This window comes from Oncorhynchus mykiss, chromosome 8, assembly GCF_013265735.2.
Source record: "Oncorhynchus mykiss isolate Arlee chromosome 8, USDA_OmykA_1.1, whole genome shotgun sequence".
Taxonomy (NCBI): Eukaryota; Metazoa; Chordata; class Actinopteri; order Salmoniformes; family Salmonidae; genus Oncorhynchus; species Oncorhynchus mykiss.
Window position 1 is genome coordinate 66,349,724 of NC_048572.1, and position 20,410 is coordinate 66,370,133.

The following is a 20,410-nucleotide window of genomic DNA, read 5'->3' on the forward strand; positions in this document are numbered from 1 at the left end:
ATGAGAGGATGGGGGATGAGCATAGAGCCTTGATGGTTTCATAGATGGGTAAACAACTATAAGCAGAAGCCAATAAGCGCGCGCGCACACACACACACACACACACACACACACACACACACAGTAAGTTAAATGGGCCAGGCTGTTAGAAAACATGGTTGGAGAGTACAGTCTTCCTTTTCAAGCCTACTGGTTCAGTAACGGAACCAGGGCAATACCTCGCCAGACCCAAGCCCAGAGCCGAACAACCCTGAGCCAAACTCAGAGCCAAATGCAGAGCCCGAACCAGAACCACTAAACCAATCCTCAATCACCTGAAACAATAAAGGCCAGGGACAGCCAGGTCAATAACAACAGAGAGTAGAGAGGAAACCACTGTCAGCTACAATGCATGCATACACATATAGACTATAAAATAACATTTACAATACAAAACAAAAGTGGGAACATCAACAGTTGGTAACCGGTGGAAACGGGGAACCATCCATAATGGATCTTAATAAGGATAACGTGGGACAGAGAGAGATCTCACCGGTGGTCCAGGTTTCCCAACAAGGCCGTCTCTGCCAGGTGGCCCTGGAGAACCTGGTTGTCCAGGGAATGAGCCCTCGGAGGCTTCGAAGAAACGGGTGGGACCAGGCGGGCCAGGTTGACCTGGAGGGCCGGGAGGACCAGGGGAACCCTAGGAGAGAGAGGACACCTCACTAAAATCACCACATCACTATAGTGGAGTGGTCTCAACTCTATGTGATCAGATGAAACACCCCTATCTGCTGGATATGGGATGCCATAGCACACATTTAACACAGAGAGGTAAATATGCTTAGCCTCTTACTACCAGCCTGATATCGCAAGTTTATTTAAATATGTGATTCCATGTAGTGAAACATATTTATGAGAGCTTGCGAGATCAGGCTGGTAATACGAGGCTCAAATACTCATCCTAGAGACGTTTTATTAGAGAGAAAAAACATAACAGATTGTGGAAGGACCACCAGAGGGCAGGCTGAGCTCACTGATAGTAGCCCAACAAGGCATGTGAGACAAGGTAACCAGAAGCAATTAAGCACAGCTGACAGTACTAATGACATATTCTCTTTCCCCTATAAGAGAGAGGAGGGAACCAGCAGGAAAGGGGAAGAAGATAAACTATCTAGAATGGCTACCAAGAGAGGGGAGCTATCCAAGAAGAGCCATTAAGACGGTGACAAATCTGTGATTGTTGTTATAGTTGAAAGATAATCGTCTCTTGTGTTCCTGTGTCATCTAAAGAAGAATGTGTATGTTGTTCCTTGGGAGACTCTCATTGATTGTGTTGGAGTGTTTGTATTGACAGAAATCTCTCAATAGAGAACTGTGTTCAATCAAGAGAACCTACTCCTGACTCGTTTATTCCACCTTTCCGCTTTAGAGTGACACCAAATGACTTGGTCCGCTCACAAGATAGACTGACAGCAGAATGACAGATTAGAAGAATGTTCTTACTCTGATAAATTCTGTATCGTCAAGGTCCCCAAAGCCAGAGCCGAGTGCATCTTCTCCATACTGTAATTCAAAGGAAAACAAGCAATTAAACAAATCCCCAGTTCAATCCAATGTTTCCAGGATGTTACACTGACACCCACCGGTACACTGTGAGATTTGAGTGGTCCGGGAGGGCCTGGAGGCCCCGGTAAGCCTACTCCTGTGTCCCCCTGTACAGAAGAGAACATGGTAAGACTAACTGCCTATCTCATACACAAATATATATAATTATTTAGTTGTAATTATTGTACCTTATCTCCTTTGACTCCAACCTCTCCTGCCAACCCTGGGAATCCATAAGGTCCTCTTTGTCCCTGTGGGGATTAACATAGGTCATATTTACATCATAGGTCATACAGTATATTTCTATAATAACATAACAAAACCATACACATTTGACACAAGACCAGATGTACTCACTGGGTCTCCATCTTCACCCTTGCTTCCCTGAAATGAGAACAGTCCTTAGATGTATCTGTTCAATCTTATCAAGTAAAGATAATAGAAAACATAATCAAACATGTACTAGTATCACAGAGTAATGGGAGATTATAATGAGGTAAAGCTTACAGGCTGTCCGTCCTTCCCTGGCACCCCAGGGGCCCCTGAAGGCCCCTGAGGGCCCCTTGGTCCTAGGTGGCCGTGTCCAGACCTATCCTCAGAGGGATTGGAAGGGCCAGGGGGGCCACGGGGGCCAGCAGGACCCATAGGCCCAGGCTCTCCTCGCTCTCCTTTCTGTCCGTAGCTAAGAGGCCTGCCCTGAGGATCAGCAGGAGAACATTGTGTAGAATCTATTAAATACTGAATAACTTAAGCTGAATAACTTAAGCATTTAAAGCAGATCAGGGTTTGAGGCACGTTACTTGTAATAATCTTAGCTATTACTTACATCCCCTGACCTCTCCCCTGGCTCCTCTGTTTGGTGGGGTCCTGAGAGGAAAAAGCGACACCAATAGGATTCACCAATGAGGCTTCAATTAATGCTAACCATTGAGGGATATTTGATATTTTCAAACAACAAACGCTCTAGCCACTAGACTACCTGGGGTGGCAGGTAGCCTAGTGGTTAGAGCGTTGGACTAGTAACTGAAAGGTTGCAAGATCGAATCCTGAGCTGACAAGGTAATAATCTGTTATTGTGCCACAGTTAACCCACTGTTCCTAGGCTGTTATTGAAAAAAATAAACATTGTCTTAACTGACTTGTCTAGTTAAATAAATGTAACCTTTAAAAAAAACTAGAATAGCCAATGAGAGACAAATAAGATTGATCAATGCAAAGGGAAAATCTAATAATTTACAGTCACCAGGTGAGTTAAATCAAGCTTGCCAATCAAGTTATTTGAAAGTGCCCTGTAATGCCATGACATGATTGGTTAAGATCAGAGTATGGTGAACCTGCCTTCCCCACCTTCGAGCAGCATCTCCTGATGTGCTTTGTTTGTGGGGGTCAGGTGAACAGTGTACTCATCTAGCTCCAACTCTGGAGACTCTGTGGGTGGAGCTCGCACTGGCACGCTTAGCATGTCCTCTGGCTGGAGGGAAAGAAAATCAGGGAGGGAGATATTGTAAAAAGAGGGAGGGAAGCAGGAATGAACAGTAAGTAAACTGATAAAACAATGTCAAATTTATTTGAAATAAATTATAATTGTCCAATTGTCCAATGAAATATCTAGCTAATTAAAACATCTGGACAAGATTCAAATAAGAACAGGCAGCTTATGTAATATATTTATTTGTAGGAATTGGGGTCAGGGCAGATTGTGCGTTTATTTAGGGGCAGAGTGAGATGACAAGTACAGTGTGTTACACGGCTAGTGATAGGAGGATGAAAGTGAATTTAGCAAACACACAGCCAGAATCTGGAGCAATCCAGCAAAGGAAGAGAAACGGACAACAACCAAGGGGTGTTCACTAGGTACATAAACAACCACTGCTACCCATAGCCATAACACACATGAAAGGCCAGTGTAGAGACTTATCTCTGGGTAGAGATGGAGGTACTGAATCTTCTTACTTGAACTTGAATATATCCCCCAGTGTTCACTTTTACATACTTGTGTTTTGTACCAGGACAAATTTCAACTGATGATACAGAAAAGCTGTTCTGCTACATGTAAGAGACGTCCAATGAAGTCTATCAGGGAGTGTTGCTCAGACAACAATGTGCCTTGTGCCCAAGCCAATCTTAGCTGTGCGGACGTTCCTTGTCTCACCAACGCTCACCCAACGTCTGCTGACATTCTGTTTCACCGAACACATTCCTCTCTTACACCCCGTGCTCACACCTCCCACTTTTACTTACCTGTGCTGTTTCCTTTTTTCGTTCCATGTTCATCAACTTGTCATCTGTTTCACGGTCATGCAACGTGTCATCCCCACTCCCATCCCCAGAAGCCTGGAATACAGGAGACATTACCACACATCTCTATTCAAAGAAGCAGGTATATCTCACTGGTCACCCCCCAAAGCCAATTCCTACTTTGGCCGCCTCTTCTTCCAGTTCTCTGCTGCCAATGACTGGAACGAACTGAAAAAATCACTGAAGCTGGAGACCCATTTCTCCCTCACTAGCTTTAAGCAACAGCTGTCAGAGCAGCTCACAGATCACTTCACCTGTACATAGCCCATCTGTAAACAGCCCATCCAACTACCTCATTCCCATACTGTTATTTATTTATCTTGCTCCTTTGCACCCCAGTATCTCTACTTGCACATGCATCTTCTGCACATCTACCATTCCAGTGTCTAATTGTAATTATTTTGCCACCATGGCCTATTTATTGCCTTACCTCCCTTATCTTACCTCATTTGCACTCACTGTATATAGATTTTTATTTTTGTCTACGGTATTATTGACTATGTTTGTTTATTCCATGTGTAACTCTGTGTTGTTGTATGTGTCGAACTGCTGTGCTTTTTCTTGGCCAGGTCGCAGTTTTAAATGAGAACTTGTTCTCAACTAGCTTACCTGGTTAAATAAAGGTGAAATAAAAATAAAATAAAAAAGAAGAGATTGACACCAGTAGTCTAGAAGTAGCATTTCTCTCACTAACCATTAGAGGAAACTAACTCTTCATTCCATCATTTAGGCACAGAAGGCCAGAGTAGTGGCAGCTTTGTACAGGCAAATGTTGTTACATAGTGAGTGATATGAGTGAGAGCCAGTGAAGCAATCAACCAGAAACAGTACTTCATATTTTAAACACAAGAGGGAGCCACCAGTATGCTCTATGCAGAGTCAAGTCATGTATAAATTAGTCTTGAGAGCCAGAAGCTTAACACGTATTAAAGAATCTGTACTGGCAAGGCCTTTAGAATATCAGGAGCTCAAGGCTATGGATGAATACATATCTATGGAACAGGCTGTGGTGTAGACACTCACATAGGGATCATCCTCTTCACACTGCTCCACTGCAGCCCTGGGGTCCGGCTTGATCACCAGCTGCTGGATAGAGCCCTGTACAGAGGGAAAGAGAGATGTGATAATGCTTTGGTGATGTATAATAGGGAGTTATTGTGCTGATATAGCTAATTGAATTGGCTAAATTGAGACGAGAGAGAGAAGCAAAAAGAGTCACACAGCAGGAACGTTTATTCTGAAGGCTTTCCTATACAGGTAGAAAATGCTTACATTTAGAGGCAAGAGGCCCTTTCTACAAGCAACACATGGTTACACACATTTTAATCTGTGAGCAGTATTTGACAGGGCTGGGCACCCACTCATTAACTGTCATTGTCACAAGCATTCCTTCCGCGTTATTAACCTAAAGCGTGTAATGTGCAACACGATGACGTCATTGGAGGACATTATAGAGAATACCAGTGATCATGAAAGAGTGTGGCAACAAAAGCATTGGCTAAGGCCCATGGACTAGAAGCCGACAGGATGAGTAGATTAACATCACGTACAGTAGCAGATTATGATCAGTAAAATACAGAGTACAGAACACAGCAAACTGCTGACTGAAACACATTTACTGTGAAATCATAAAATCATACCATAGGAGATAGAGAGAAACAGAGGCAGAACACAAGTCCAAAGACACAAAGACAGAGGGAGCGAGTGAAACTAATGAAGGCTGCATCAGAACAAAACCCAGAGCTTTGTCCAGGCTGGTTTTGAAGGGTGAGAGCCATCTCTTGGCAAGGCATTTGGCCCATCAGTATTGTATCTCCCAGCAAGACAGTCCACTGTGTTCTGTTGGCTGTGGGATCTCTTTCCCCCTGATTCTCCCCCTTTCACTCACCCCTCTACCCATCTCCCTCCTCCTCTCTCTGCCTCTCTCCTCTTCCTTCTCCCACCTACTCTCACCCCCCTCCACCTCTCTGCTTCCACTCCTCTCCTCTTCCCTCTCTCTCCCCCTTATTCCTCCCTCCCTCCCTCCCTCCCTCCCTCCCTCCCTCCCTCCCTCCCTCCCTCCCTCCCTCCCTCCCTCCACTCCTCTCCTCTTCCCTCTCTCTCCCCCTTATTTCCCCCTCTCCTCCCTCCCTCTCTGGCCCCTCTGCTCTGACTGACTGACACTGTCTTTACCCCTCCTGGACCGCTCAGGCCCCTGGCCGGCACCAAAGTGCCTCACAACAACAAAAGGAAAAGCTACCCACTTTGCTGCCATCGCCATGGAAACTACTTTCCCAAACACACACCACTACCACCACCGTCAGCACCACTCTTAAAGCACAGCCGCATGCTAATAAAGAACATTGCAGGACGGTTCATTTGGAGAATAAAGTCCCATTCACATTCACTCCATCATCAGTGTTTGTTGGACCATATTGAAGTGGCCAGGCTTTAAGGGAACTTTTGCTCTTATTGGGCTTGAAGTATGATATTAATATTTTCATTGACTATATTGAAACAGCCGTACAGTTGTCTCCATAGATAATCTAGATGAAATATCTCAATGGTCTCACTCTCTGTAACGTCACTGAAAGACAGTCAATGTGGGGGTAGAAGGGGAAGACACTGTTTAATAAATGGATCACTAGTCACTTTAATAATGTTTACATATCTTAAATTACTCATCTCATATGTATATACTGTATTTTATACCATCTATTGCATCTTGCCTATGACGCTCTGCCTTCGCTCATCCATATATTTATATGTATATATTCTTATTCCATCCCTTTACTTATATTTGTGTGCATTAGGGAGTTGTTGTGGAATTGTTAGATTACTTGTTAGATATTACTGCACTGTCGGAACTAGAAGCACAAGCATTTCCCTACATTCGCAATAACACCTGCTAAGCATGTGTATATAACCAATAAAAATTGATTTGATTTGAGTGAACCTCAGTCTCTCCTCTCAGGGAAGACTGGAACAGAGATCATAGGATACATTAACGTGAGGCCTTGAGCTGAGCTGAGTTGACCATGCAGAGGTGGTTCTGTTTATTAAACAAGGCTTACTGATATCTCTCCCTTCCTCTCTGAGAGACCGCCAAGACCTCCCGTTAGCCTTGAATCAGGTCTGTGTCCTATCGATGGCTGTCAAATACCAGAATGTTTGGAGCTGAGTTATACAACCATATATGAGCTGATTCTGAAAAACTGTGATCAACTGACTATAATCCATGACTGAGCACATTCATACAGTAATCACTATACATGATATAGCTAAACATTCTTGTTAGAATAGGATATTGTATGCTAAACAAGTGGTGCACAGCCAGGTGGAAGAATACCCATCTGTGGAGCTTTTAGTACAGTTGTTCAGAATAATTCTACACAGACGATCTTGTTATTGGAGTAATGTTCATGCTAACACAGACTGGGCAAACAGTAGGACTCACACTACACAGCGCAGAGACACACACACACACACACACACACACACACACCAACACAGACACACTATGCAACATGGTCAAATGAAACAGAAAACCAATAAGTGGTAGACATTACTTACCACAAACTTCTCCAGGCCAGTTCCTCCAGCATTGCCCACAAAGATGCCTGAGCTGGGTTCAAAGCTGAGCTGGCGGCTGCTCCTGTGGAAGGTCTCTGCTTGGAAGTCATCACAGTCCATATAGAGGCGTACCTCCTGGTCCTGCACCGACAGAGTGAAGCGCGTCCACTTATTCCTCATATCAGGCAACTTGAAGGACGCCACCTGTTGGCTGTGTGAGGACTCCTCGCCCCCCTCGGTGTAGTACAGCTGAATCCTCTGGGTCTCGTCCTCCACGGGCGTCAGTGCCAACCCCAGCTGCACCACCTTCTGCTGGGCATCAGTGATGGCGAACAGCACCCCTCCCTGTTTGCTGCTGGGCCTGATGGTGACAATGATGGCAAAGTCCCTGAAGAAAGGATCGGGCATGAAGGTCTTGGTGAGACGTCCGATGTTGGCGTCAGGCCCGAAGCCGTAGGCCGGGAAGCCCTCATAGCCGGTGATGAAGGAGACAGATGGAGGGAGTGGCACTCCGATCAACTCGGTCAGGTCTAGGTGTCCCGTAGAGCCACGGTCTGTAAGGAGGAGGAAACAACATATTCATGAGATCTAAACAAAATGAACAGAATCACATGTATGTGTCATGCCCTGAGAGCCATTGTTTCACTATGGTGAAGTGGGTCAGGGCGTGACTGGGGGTGATCTAGTTTATTTATTTCTATGTAGTGTTCTAGTTTATTTTCTACGTTGATGATTTGTATGATTCCCAATTAGAGGCAGCTGATTTTCCCACCTGTGTCCCACCTGTGTGTATGGGATATTGTTTTGAGTTAGTGCACGTAGCATCTCAGTAGTCACGGTTCGTTGTTAGTTTATTGTTTATTTGTTTTTGTCTTTGCTAAGTTCCTCATGATTTAATAATAAAGTGAAACTCAACATCCGCTGCGCCTTGGTCTGATATTTATTCCAGCGAACGTGACAGTGTGAGCCTAAAGCTGTATAGAAAACTCTATATTTAAATATTTCAAACTCTATATTAATTTATTTAATTTTATTTCACCTTTATTTAACCAGGTAGGCTAGTTGAGAAAAAGTTCTCATTTGCAACTGTGACCTGGCCAACATAAATACAGCATATAATACAACATATAAATACAGTATTGTGATGAGGTAGATTGGATGGGCTATTTACAGATGAGCTATGTACAGGTACAGTGATCTGTGAGCTGCTCTGACAACTGGTGCTTAAAGCTGGTGAGGGAGGTAAGAGTCTCCAGCTTCAGAGATTTTTGCAGTTAGTTCCAGTCATTGGCAGCAGAGAACTGGAAGGAGAGGCAGCCAAAGGAAGAATTGGCTTTGGGGGTGACCAGTGAGATATACCTGCTGGTGCGCGTGCTACGGGTGGATGCTGCTATGGTGACCAGTGAGCTAAGATGAGGCGGGGCTTTACCAAGCAAAGACTTATAGATGACCTGGAGCCAGTGGGTTACGAGTATGACGCGAGGGCCAGCCAACAAGATCATACAGGTCGCAGTGGTGGGTAGTATATGGGGCTTTGGTGACAAAACGGATGGCACTGTGATAGACTGCATCCAATTTGTTGAGTAGAGTGTTGGAGGCTATTTTGTAAATGACATCGCCAAAGTCGAGGATCGGTAGAATAGTCAGTTTTACGAGGGTATGTTTGGCAGCATGAGTGAAGGATGCTTTGTTGCGAAATAGGAAGCCGATTCTAGATTTAATTTTGGATTGGAGATGTTTAATGTGAGTCTGGAAGGAGAGTTTACAGTCTAACCAGACACCTAGTTATTTGTAGTTGTCCACATATTCTAAGTCCGAACCGTCCAGAGTAGTGATGCTGGACGGGCGGGCAGGTGTGGGCAGCGATCGGTTGAAGAGCATGCATTAAGTTTTACCTGCATTTATGAGCAGTTGGATGCCACGGAAGGAGAGTTGTATGGCATTGAAGCTCATCTGGAGGTTAGTTAACAAAGGGCCAGTGGTATACAGAATGGTGTCGTCTGCGTAGAGGTGGATCAAAGAATCACCAGCAGCGAGAGCGACATCATTGATGTATAAAGAGAAGCGAGTCGGCCCGAGAATTGAACCCTGTGGCACCCCCATAGAGACTGCCAAAGGTCCGGACAACAGGCCCTCCGATTTGACATACTGAACTCTATCGGAGAAGTAGTTGGTGAACCAAGCGAGGCAATCATTTGAGAAACCAAGGCTGTTGAGTCTGCCAACAAGAGTGTTGTAATTGACAGAGTCGAAAGCCTTAGCCAGGTCGATGAATACGGCTGCACAGTATTGCCTTTTATCGATGGCGGTTATGATATCATTTAGGACCTTGAGCGTGGCTGAGGTGCACCCATGACCAGCTCTGAAGCCAGATTGCATAGCGGAGAAGGTACGGTGAGATTCGAAATGGTCGGCAATCTGTTTGTTAACTTGGCTTTCAAAGACCTTAGAAAGGCAGGGTAGAATAGATATAAGTCTGTAGCAGTTGGGTCTAGAGTGTCTCCCCCTTTGAATAGGGGGATGACCGCGGCAGCTTTCCAATCTATGGGAATCTCAGACGATACGAAAGAGAGGTTGAACAGGCTAGTAATAGGGGATGCAATAATTTTGGCAGATAATTTTAGAAAGAGAGGGTCCAGATTGTCTAGCCCGGCTGATTTGTAGGGGTCCAGATTTTGCAGCTCTTTCAGATCATCAGCTATCTTGATTTGGGTGAAGGAGAAGCTGGGGAGGTTTGGGCGAGTCTCTGTGGGGAGCGCAGGGCTGTTGATCGGGGTAGGGGTAGCCAGGTGGAAAGCATGGCCAGCCGCAGAAAAATGCTTATTGAAATTCTCAATTATTTTGGATTTACCGGTGGTGGCAGTGTTTCCTAGCCTCAGTGCAGTGGGCAGCTGGGAGGAGGTGCTCTTATTTTCCATGGACTTTACAGTGTCCCAGAACTTTTTTGAGTTTGTACTACAGGATGCAAATTTCTGTTTGAAAATGCTAGCCTTAGCTTTCCTAACTGGCTGTGTATATTGGTTCCTAACTTCCCTAAAAAGCTGCATATCACGGGGGCTATTCGATGCTAATGCAGAACGCCACAGGATGTTTTTGTGCTGGTCAAGGGCAGGCAGGTCTGGAGTGAACCAAGGGCTATATCTATTCCTAGTTCTAAATGTTTTGAATGGAGCATGCTCATTTAAGATGGTGAGGAAGGCACTTTTAAAGAATAACCAGACATCCTCTACTGACGGGATGAGGTCAATGTCATTCCAGGGTACCCCGGCCAGGTCAATTAGAAAGGCCTGTTCACAGATGTGTTTTAGGAAGCGGTTGACAGTGATGAGGGGTGGTCGTTTGACCCCCAGACCCATTACGGACGCAGGCAATGTGCAGTGATCGCTGAGATCTTGGTTGAAAACAGCAGAGGTGTATTTGGAGGGAGAGTTAGTTAGGATGATATTTATGAGGGTGTCTGTGTTTATGGATTTGGGGTTGTACCTTGCAGGTTCATTGATAATTTGTGTGAGATTGAGGGCATCAAGCTTAGATTGTAGGATGGCCGGGGTGTTAACCTCTTGAAGCTAGGGGGCACTATTTTTATGTTTGGAGAAAAAAAAGTTAACGGCCTATTTCTCAGGACCAGATGCTACAATATGCATATAATTGACAGATTAGGATAGAAAACACTCTAAAGTTTCCAAAACTGTCAAAATATTGTCTGTGAGTATAACAGAACTGATATTGCAGGCGAAACCCTTAGAAAAATCAAACCAGGAAGTGGCTTCTATTTTGAAAACTCCATGTTCCATAGCCTCCCATTGCTCCATTTAAAGGCATAGACATAGTTTCAGGCTTTTATTTTGAAAAATGAGCCGGAAAGATAACATCTCGTCAGGTGGTCACATGGGTTTTGCTCGCACAACAGAGTTCGGACAGCCATTTCCTTTCCCTCTCCTACTGAACAAGACCGTTGCGGTTGATATATTATTGATTAGATATTTTAAAAACAACCCGAGGATTGATTATAAAAAACATTTGACATGTTTCTGTGGACATTACATATATTATTTGGAATTTTCGTCTGCGTTGTCGTGACCGCTCTTTCCTGTGGATTTCTGAACATAACGCGACAAACAAACAGAGGTATTTTGGATATAAAAATTATCTTTATGGAACAAAAGGAACATTTGTTGTGTAACTGGGAGTCTCGTGAGTGAAAACATCTGAAGATCATCAAAGGTAAACGATTAATTTGATTGCTTTTCAGATTTTTGTGACCAAGCTACCTGATGCTAAGTGTAGAGAGAGGAAAAGGGGGGGAAGAGGTATTTATGACTGTTATAAACCTTCCCCCAGGCCAACGTCATGACAGAAGGGTACGGTACTATTATAGATATCAGCAACATTTCTGATTTCAGCATTGCATAACTGTACAACGATAACATCCAATGCTCTCGTCAAGATATGTCACCATACGTCATAAAGATATGCCATTTCACCACTGAACATTTATGGATCTCCTCCAATGTATCTAATCCATTAGCAGATGTACTTCTGTGCTATCACCTGACTATCATCACAATCACTATTACATCATTGTTTGCATGAGAACACACAAAGCATAAGCACAGATGTAGAGAATATCTCATCTTGCGGTAACTGATGTGTCCATGGTCTATAGTTCTTTCACAAATTAATCTATCCCCATCACTGACAGTAACAAAACCCTAATGAGTTAGACATTCACCTATGGATCATTGCTCTCCCTCTTCTTCCTCTTCCCCTCTTCAGACCCTAATTCCCCCCAAATAACTCCAGAAACTAGGTGAAAAGCCTTTCATTGGCGTTGGTGGGCTTATCATCGTGGTGTAGGGAGAGTGCTTAGTGGAGAAAGATCGATCACATTCTCTCCATTCTCTCCCACATGGAGCTCGTCTCCCGTGACGACCACTCTCACCCCAACATTCCACTGAGGTAACCTCTTGGCCGTTAGTTTCACCTCAGTCTTGTCAAGTATTAACCCTCCTCTACACATCAGTGGACCTCGGATCTCTGCCACTAGGCTAGACAGGGTCTCTGATTGGGTCTGTAATTCATCAAATTAGCGAAGTGGAAAAATACATGACAATTAGGGAGGAGGGTCGTAGTGTTTGAACATCCTCTACTCGGAATGAATGCCTCCCACAATATGCTGCCTCACACAAACACTGACTGAGTCACACAACCCAGACTGCCACAGAGAAGCCAATCTATAAGTGGGATCAGAGAGAGAGAGAGAGAGAGATCCATTAGAATTTCATGTATAACATTTGGTCGAAACATGCACATCCAATGTCCTCAATGAGGACCCTGCCTTAGTATATCAACATAGTAATGCTAATAACATACAGGTGAAGGGTGTGAACCTGTGTAAAGTTCTTTAAGTAGCTTGTCATACTGAGTGAGCGGATATCTGGGAGCAGAGCTACTGTTTATGGAGGCTGGAGCGACAGACAGCTGTTGTACATTACCATGGTGGATAAAGCTCAGACAGAAGAATAGACATGAGAGCCTTCATCATGAAGCTCATGTTTTTACTATAAATGCGAACATCACATTTTGTTCTGAGAGAGTTTGTCCTCTTTGACTTGTGATTTACTTAAGAGTCTACTGGACGATCATTTAGCACCCAATTCTTCTAGTCAGTTAAGACATCAGACATATAAACCCAGCAAAAAAAACAAATGTCCTTTTTTCAGGACCCTGTCTTTCAAAGATAATTCATAAGAAATCCAAATAACTTCATAGATCTTCATTGTAAAGGGTTTAAACACTATTTCCCATGCTTGTTCAATGAACCATAAACAATGAATGAACATGCACCTGTGGAATGGTCGTTAAGACACTAACAGCTTACAGACAGTAGGCAATTAAGGTCACAGTTATGAAAACACGAAAGAGACCTTTCTACTGACTCTGAAAAACACCAAAATAAAGATGCCCAGGGTCCCTGCTCATCTGCGTGAACGTGCCTTAGACATGCTGCAAGGAGGTATGAGGACTGCAGATGTGGCCAGGGCAATACATTGCAATGTGAGACGCATAAGACAGCGCTACAGGGAGACAGGACGGACAGCTGATCGTCCTCGCAGTGGCAGACCACGTGTAACAACACCTGCACAGGATCGGTACATCGGAACATCACACCTGCGGGACAAGTACAGGATGGCAACAACAACTGCCCGAGTTACACCAGGAACGCACAATCTCTCCATCATTGCTCAGACTGTCCGCAATAGGCTGAGAGAGGCCTGTTGTTAGCCAGGTCCTCACCAGACATCACCGGCAACAATGTCGTCTATGGGCACAAACCCTCTTCACTGACCAGTTGAAGTTTTGTCTCACTAGGGGTGATGGTCGGATTCGCGTTTATCGTCAAAGGAATGAGCGTTACACCGAGGCCTGTACTCTGGAGCGGGAGCGATTTGGAGGTGGAGGGTCCGTCGTGGTCTGGGACGGTGTGTCACAACATCATCTGACTGAGCTTGTTGTCATCCTCCTCCCTCATGTGGTACCCTTCTTGCAGGCTCATCCTGACATGACCCTCCAGCCTGTCAATGCCACCAGCCATACTGCTCGTTCTGTGAGTGATTTCCTGCAAGACAAGAATGTCAGTGTTCTGCCATGGCCAGCGAAGAGCCCGGATCTCAATCCTATTGAGCACATCTGGGACCTGTTGTATCAGAGGGTGAGGCTAGGGCCATTCCCCCCAGAAATGTCTGGGAACCTGCAGGTGCCTTGGGGGAAAAGCGGGGTAACATCTTACAGCAAGAACTGGCTAATCTGGTGCAGTCCATGAGGAGGAGATGCACTGCAGTACTTAATGCAGCTGGTGGCCACACCAGATACTGACTGTTACTTTTCATTTTGACCCTCCCTTTGTTCAGGGACACATTATTCAATTTCTGTTAGTCACATGTCTGTGGAACTTGTTCAGTTTATGTCTTAGTTGTTGAATTTTGTTATGTTCATATAAATATTTACACATGTTAAGTTTGCTGAAAATAAACACAGTTTATTGTGAGAGGACGTTTATTCTTCTGCTTTGTTTAGTATGTTGGTAACTGATTTACACTATAACTGGTGCACCATCTATCTCAATGATAAACATGTTGTATCTCCTCCCTCCCATCCCTCACCCATTCGTCCCTGATTCCCCCTCTCTCTCTCACCCCACAACCCAGCGGAACCATCATCCTGTGGTACACATAACTCTGGATCCCGTATCCCAGCCCTCCCATCCCTCAACCGTCTGTCCCCCACTTCCCTCTTTCTCTCACCCCACAATCCAGCCAAGCCCAGCGGGAGGCTCTGAAACAATGCTCACGCTCAGACCCCAATTTCTCCAGGTTCCAGGAAGGCCCCTGGCCCTAATCCTATTATTATAATATCATGTGATAGGGATTAACATTGGAAACCAAGGGGCTAGCAGGAAACCACAAGCCTACTCCCCTCGACAACGCACAGCCTCAATTAGACAAGCTAAAAAAGCGTAGCCGCACTCAAGCTGTGGGGGAACACACTAACTAATCCCTGTCATGATCCCACTACAAGTATCAGTTTGAGACTACTTTAACAAAAATAATGAACCACCATGAGTCCACAGATCCACAGCTGCCACGTGTCAGTGTCTTCAGATTCCTTCAGGAAAGAGTTTTCAGAGCATTATGCTAAATCGTTACTGCATTGGTTCTCTTTCATTGAAATTGCAAACACTAATGTACAGAACCAGTAACAGAACTGATTGTTATTTAACCACAACATAAAGACAACTTTTTGGTCAGAATCCCACCACGGAAATAAAACTGAAACAACTACATCACCCAGCATACTCCAGACTAACTCACCACGACTCTTCCACATTTTCAGAGATATTTTCTTAGCCTTGGGCTTGATCTCTGTGGTTCCATCACCAGCAGGCTCCTGTATGCTCTGTAGCGGGGTACTCTGAACAGGTGCAGTGGTGAAGACCTCCGTCTGAGTCCCCACCTGGCCCACCTCTGTCCCTTCTGTGGTCCACAATACCTGGGTGGTTGTGGGGATGGTGGTGAGGGGCTGTGTGGTCATCTCCTGTGCTCTCCCCAGGAAAGCACTCCACCACTGGCCATGAACAGGAGCCATGAGCAGCAGCAGACTGTAAAGACGCAGGAGAGCCATCCTGTCCTGATGCTCCAAGTACTGACTCAAAACTTCAACAAGATGTATGTTCTCAGCAGAACAGTTCAGCTCTTAGCCTCCCCTCTCTTCCCTCCTTCTATCTATGTTAACTCTCTCACTTTATGCTCTCTCTCGCTCTCTCTCTCTTTCTCTTTGTGTGTGTGTTTGTGAGCCACTCTCTCCTCTCGCTCTCTCTCTCCTCTCGCTCTCCCTTCCTGGTCCTCCTCTGCTCTGCTCAGTGTCTAGCAGTGACCCCTGCTCCTCAGCACCATGCAGACTTAGGTATTTCACAGGCGGCACAGCAGCAGCAGCTCTACTATACATCCAGCACAGCAGTAGCTCTACACTATGTCCGGCTCGCATCACAGTGGGTGTGTTAAGAGCATGTAAGTCACAGCCCTCTTGAGTAATGCTATCCCCCTCCGTATACCACTATCACCAACTCTACTACAGCTTACTGAACATGAAGGAACTGTCTATCACTGGTCTTTGCTTACAAAACAAATGGTGGTCAGTTGGAAGAATGTTCAATAATGGGCACTGCGACATTGGCTAGGCTCCTGGAAGAGATATTTCGTGCTTATAAGGACATGGTGAGTACTGCACATATTTTTCAATCCCCCAGGGACAGAAATCAGGACTACAAGATCTCAAAAGTATTCTGTAAAAAAGGCACCACAAACGAACAAATAATTAAATTGAACATTAACGGTTTCTACAACATTTGGCATTTAACATATTACCTATCCTCAGTCAGTTGCATTCATGTCCATTAATAAACTCAATAGAAGTACAGGTGTAGAGGTACATCTCCACAGTTTTTTAAATTATTGACAGAAACGCTCAACTAGGGCAAATAGTACAGGGCCAGGAATCTGCCAATCAGTGGCTGTCTGACTTTGAGGGGCCATGGGCACTGATTTGACATGGGAGAGTGTAAAGCTGGACTGTGACAAAAGAGGGGAGGAGAAACAAGGCACGGAGGAGAGGAGGAGAGGAGATGGGTTTGTGCCAAGCCTGCACAGTTCAGTGATCAGAGGTGCTGGGCAGACAGGCAGGCAGGCATAGTGACAAAGAGAAGCCTCTTCCGCTACTCAATACTCATGGCTCTGACAGCCCTGCCAGCAGCGCGCGCACACACGCACGCGCGCGCGCGCGCACGCACGCACGCACGCACGCACGCACGCACGCACGCACGCACGCACGCACGCACGCACGCACGCACGCACGCACGCACGCACGCACGCACGCACGCACGCACGCACGCACGCACGCACGCACGCACGCACGCACGCACGCACGCACGCACGCACGCACGCACGCACGCACGCACGCACGCACGCACGCACGCACGCACGCACGCACGCACGCACGCACGCACGCACGCACGCACGCACGCACGCACGCACGCACGCACGCACGCACACACACACACACACACACACACACACACACACACACACACACACACACACACACACACACACACACACACACACACACACACACACACACACACACACACACACACAGAGGAGGATGAGCCCACCCCTGACCAATCATTTATATGTAACAGAGGAACACACTGTTCAGATATTGCGTCAGTAACAGTAACCCATTAAAATGCACAGTAAGATTACCTATACACAATCATCCATTGAACACTAACTGTTACTGTGATCTGCATGTTTGTATATTTCAACCGGGACTTGGAATAGACAGTGCATTATCATTTCACAGCAATCCACAGAGGTGCTATGGATGGACTCCATACTAAAGAGACTGGACACTGGGGCTACCGTGGTCCTAATGAGGGACTGGAAGTTTACTAAATGGACCAGATGATGGATTTACTGTAATCTGGAGAAAAGCAGAGAGGAAGAAAGGAAGCCCTGGTTTGCCTGCCCCCTGGTGGTAGTATTTTTTGTAAGGGTGTTCTGGGGATCCATGTTGCACCCCTCTCTAATTCCAGTCTTACCCAGGGGGACTAGGGGCCAGGGGGCAGGGAGCTAGGAGGCCAGGGAAGGTAACCACTAACCTCAGTCTCACTTCAATGCCCCCACAACATCCATTAATTGGTTTATTGTCACGAGCCATCAGCTGAAGCATGTTGTGAATCTATTCACACAGAGATGAGACTAATTTTCCAAAGGGAAACAGCACACAAGACCTTTGACAATATAGTAATATAGTAACACCTGCAACTTCATCACATGTATAGAAGAGCTTTGGCCCAAAGTGATTTAAATGCCCATTGCAATGAACAATGAGGACTGATGTATTGCCTGCTCAACATTGCCTGCTCCCTAACGTTCTCACTACTTAGAGAACAGTTATATTGTTTGGCTTCCCTTATGCCCCTTTTCCTCTCCAACACCAAATAGCCTGAAGCCACAGGGCTCTTCTTGCAGGCTCTATTTCTCTACGTTGGAGCATTTCGAACCGTAGGTCAGAATTTTTGACCTGTCTACATGTACATTGAACAACACCATAGCTGTGTTTTCTACGTTTTGTTATTTCTGTATAACAAAAAAATCAACGACGATGTTGCCTCTTTTACAGTGGGGGTCAATAGGAAAGAATGTTTTCCCCAATTTGTGGGCGTGGTCAAGGGGAATTCCTTAATATTACATGAACACCAACTGGGACTGCCTATAGCTTACAGCACAGTCGTAAATTCATACAACCCACAGCTAATCACAGCAGTCTCTGCCACTTTAGATTGACCAATGTGATGTCAGTAGGGTTCAGGTCTCACTAAAGAGAAGAGCCAACCTGTCAGCCAACCTTGACAAGAGGTCAGTTCTCACTAATCATTTAGCAAAGCAAAGGAGGCTTCACGGGTGAAGAAAAACAGAGCTTCGCCACATTAAATCACCATCACTGGGAAGCTCTCTCATCAAGAGCTCCTCAAATATTGTATCATTATTATGGGCAGCAGATCAAAAGCAGTCTGGTTTAATTGGGGTGATTTAGTCAGACACGTGGGCCCACCGGCCTCTAGTTCAGTGGGGTGATTTAGTCAGAAACATGGGCCCACCGGCCTCTAGTTCAGTCTGGATTTATTGGGGTGATTTAGTCAGACACGTGGGCCCACCGGCCTCTAGTTCAGTCTGGATTTATTGGGGTGATTTAGTCAGACATGTGGGCCCACCGGCCTCTAGTTCAGTCCGGATTTATTGGGGTGATTTAGTCAGACACGTGGGCCCACCGGCCTCTAGTTCAGTCTGGATTTATTGGGGTGATTTAGTCAGACACGTGGGCCCACTTTGCCTCTAGTTCAGTCTGGATTTATTGAAGTGATTTAGTCAGACACGTGGGCCCACTTTGCCTCTAGTTCAGTCCGGATTTATTGGGGTGATTTAGTCAGACACGTGGGCCCACCGGCCTCTAGTTCAGTCTGGATTTATTGGGGTGATTTAGTCAGACACGTGGGCCCACTTTGCCTCTAGTTCAGTCTGGATTTATTGAAGTGATTTAGTCAGACACGTGGGCCCACCGGCCTCTAGTTCAGTCTGGATTTATTGGGGTGATTTAGTCAGATACGTGGGCCCACCGGCCTCTAGTTCAGTCTGGATTTATTGGGGTGATTTAGTCAGACACGTGGGCCCACTTTGCCTCTAGTTCAGTCTGGATTTATTGAAGTGATTTAGTCAGACACGTGGGCCCACCGGCCTCTAGTTCAGTCCGGATTTATTGGGGTGATTTAGTCAGACACGTGGGCCCACCGGCCTCTAGTTCAGTCTGGATTTATTGGGGTGATTTAGTCAGACACGTGGGCCCACTTTGCCTCTAGTTCAGTCTGGATTTATTGAAGTGATTTAGTCAGACACGTGGGCCCACTTTGCCTCTAGTTCAGTCTGGATTTATTGAAGTGATTTAGTCAGACACGTGGGCCCACCGGCCTCTAGTTCAGTCCGGATTTATTGGGGTGATTTAGTCAGACACGGGGCCCACCGGCCTCTAGTTCAGTCTGGATTTATTGAAGTGATTTAGTCAGACACGGGGCCCACCGGCCTCTAGTTCAGTCTGGATTTATTGGGGTGATTTAGTCAGACACGTGGGCCCACCGGCCTCTAGTTCAGTATGATCTCAGTCTCTTTCTCAAAAAAAGATTTGTCCCATCATGTAGCAAGACCAACATTCTGATGTTCTATTCTTCTTTGAATATTATTTTCCTTGATAAATAATACATTTTTAGTATGCCACCAGACGTTAGGATATTCAGGAGATCCCTTCTCCAGTAACTATCCTCACCAGTTGTTTACAGTAAGGAAAGTATTCAGACCCCTTGACTTTTCCCACATTTTGTTACGTTACAGCCTTATCCTAAAATGGATTTAATAAAAACATTTCCACGTCAATCTACACACAATTGAAAAATTTAAAGTGAAAACAGGTCTTTAGAATATTTTGCAAATGTATCACAAATAAAAAACAGAAATCCCTTTTTTAAATACTAAGGTAGCCACTCCTCAGTAAGGCTGGACAGCCCGCTTGAAGTTTGCCAAAAGGCACCTAAAGGACTCTCGTACCATGAGAAACAAGATTATTTGGTCTGATGAAACCAAGATTAAACTCTTTGGCCTGAATGCCAAGCGTCAAGTCCAGAGGAAACCTAGCACCATCCCTACAGTGAAGCATGGTGGTGGCAGCATCATGCTGTTGGGAATGTTTTCCAGCAGCAGGGACTGGGAGACTAGTCAGGATGGCGGGAAAGATGAAAGTACAGAGAGATCCTTGATGAAAACCTGCTCCAGAGCACTCAAGACCTCAGACTGGGGCAAAGGTT

General features: G+C 45.5%; 1 protein-coding gene across 7 annotated transcripts in view; it reads right to left on the reverse strand.

Moving 5' to 3' along the window:
* Nucleotides 1-20,410, reverse strand: part of LOC110530389 (collagen alpha-1(XV) chain) — a 43,461-nt gene that overhangs the window by 11,454 nt on the left and 11,597 nt on the right. For 2 of the 7 annotated variants that reach the window (XM_021613391.2, XM_021613389.2), the window contains exons 1-13: nucleotides 15,309-16,065; nucleotides 7,438-7,991; nucleotides 4,909-4,983; nucleotides 3,829-3,921; nucleotides 2,926-3,058; nucleotides 2,414-2,454; nucleotides 2,095-2,283; nucleotides 1,945-1,971; nucleotides 1,776-1,838; nucleotides 1,626-1,694; nucleotides 1,486-1,545; nucleotides 533-682; nucleotides 219-314 (exon numbers count right to left, since the gene is read on the reverse strand). In XM_021613391.2, the coding sequence (XP_021469066.2) occupies nucleotides 219-314; nucleotides 533-682; nucleotides 1,486-1,545; nucleotides 1,626-1,694; nucleotides 1,776-1,838; nucleotides 1,945-1,971; nucleotides 2,095-2,283; nucleotides 2,414-2,454; nucleotides 2,926-3,058; nucleotides 3,829-3,921; nucleotides 4,909-4,983; nucleotides 7,438-7,991; nucleotides 15,309-15,618 (1,860 nt within the window). In that variant the 5' untranslated portion in view covers nucleotides 15,619-16,065. Of the gene's footprint in view, nucleotides 1-218; nucleotides 315-532; nucleotides 683-1,485; nucleotides 1,546-1,625; nucleotides 1,695-1,775; nucleotides 1,839-1,944; nucleotides 1,972-2,094; nucleotides 2,284-2,413; nucleotides 2,455-2,925; nucleotides 3,059-3,828; nucleotides 3,922-4,908; nucleotides 4,984-7,437; nucleotides 7,992-15,308; nucleotides 16,066-20,410 lie in introns of those variants that run through there. The other 5 variants (XM_021613394.2, XM_036986008.1, XM_021613390.2 and 2 more) reach the window with 4 other exon arrangements.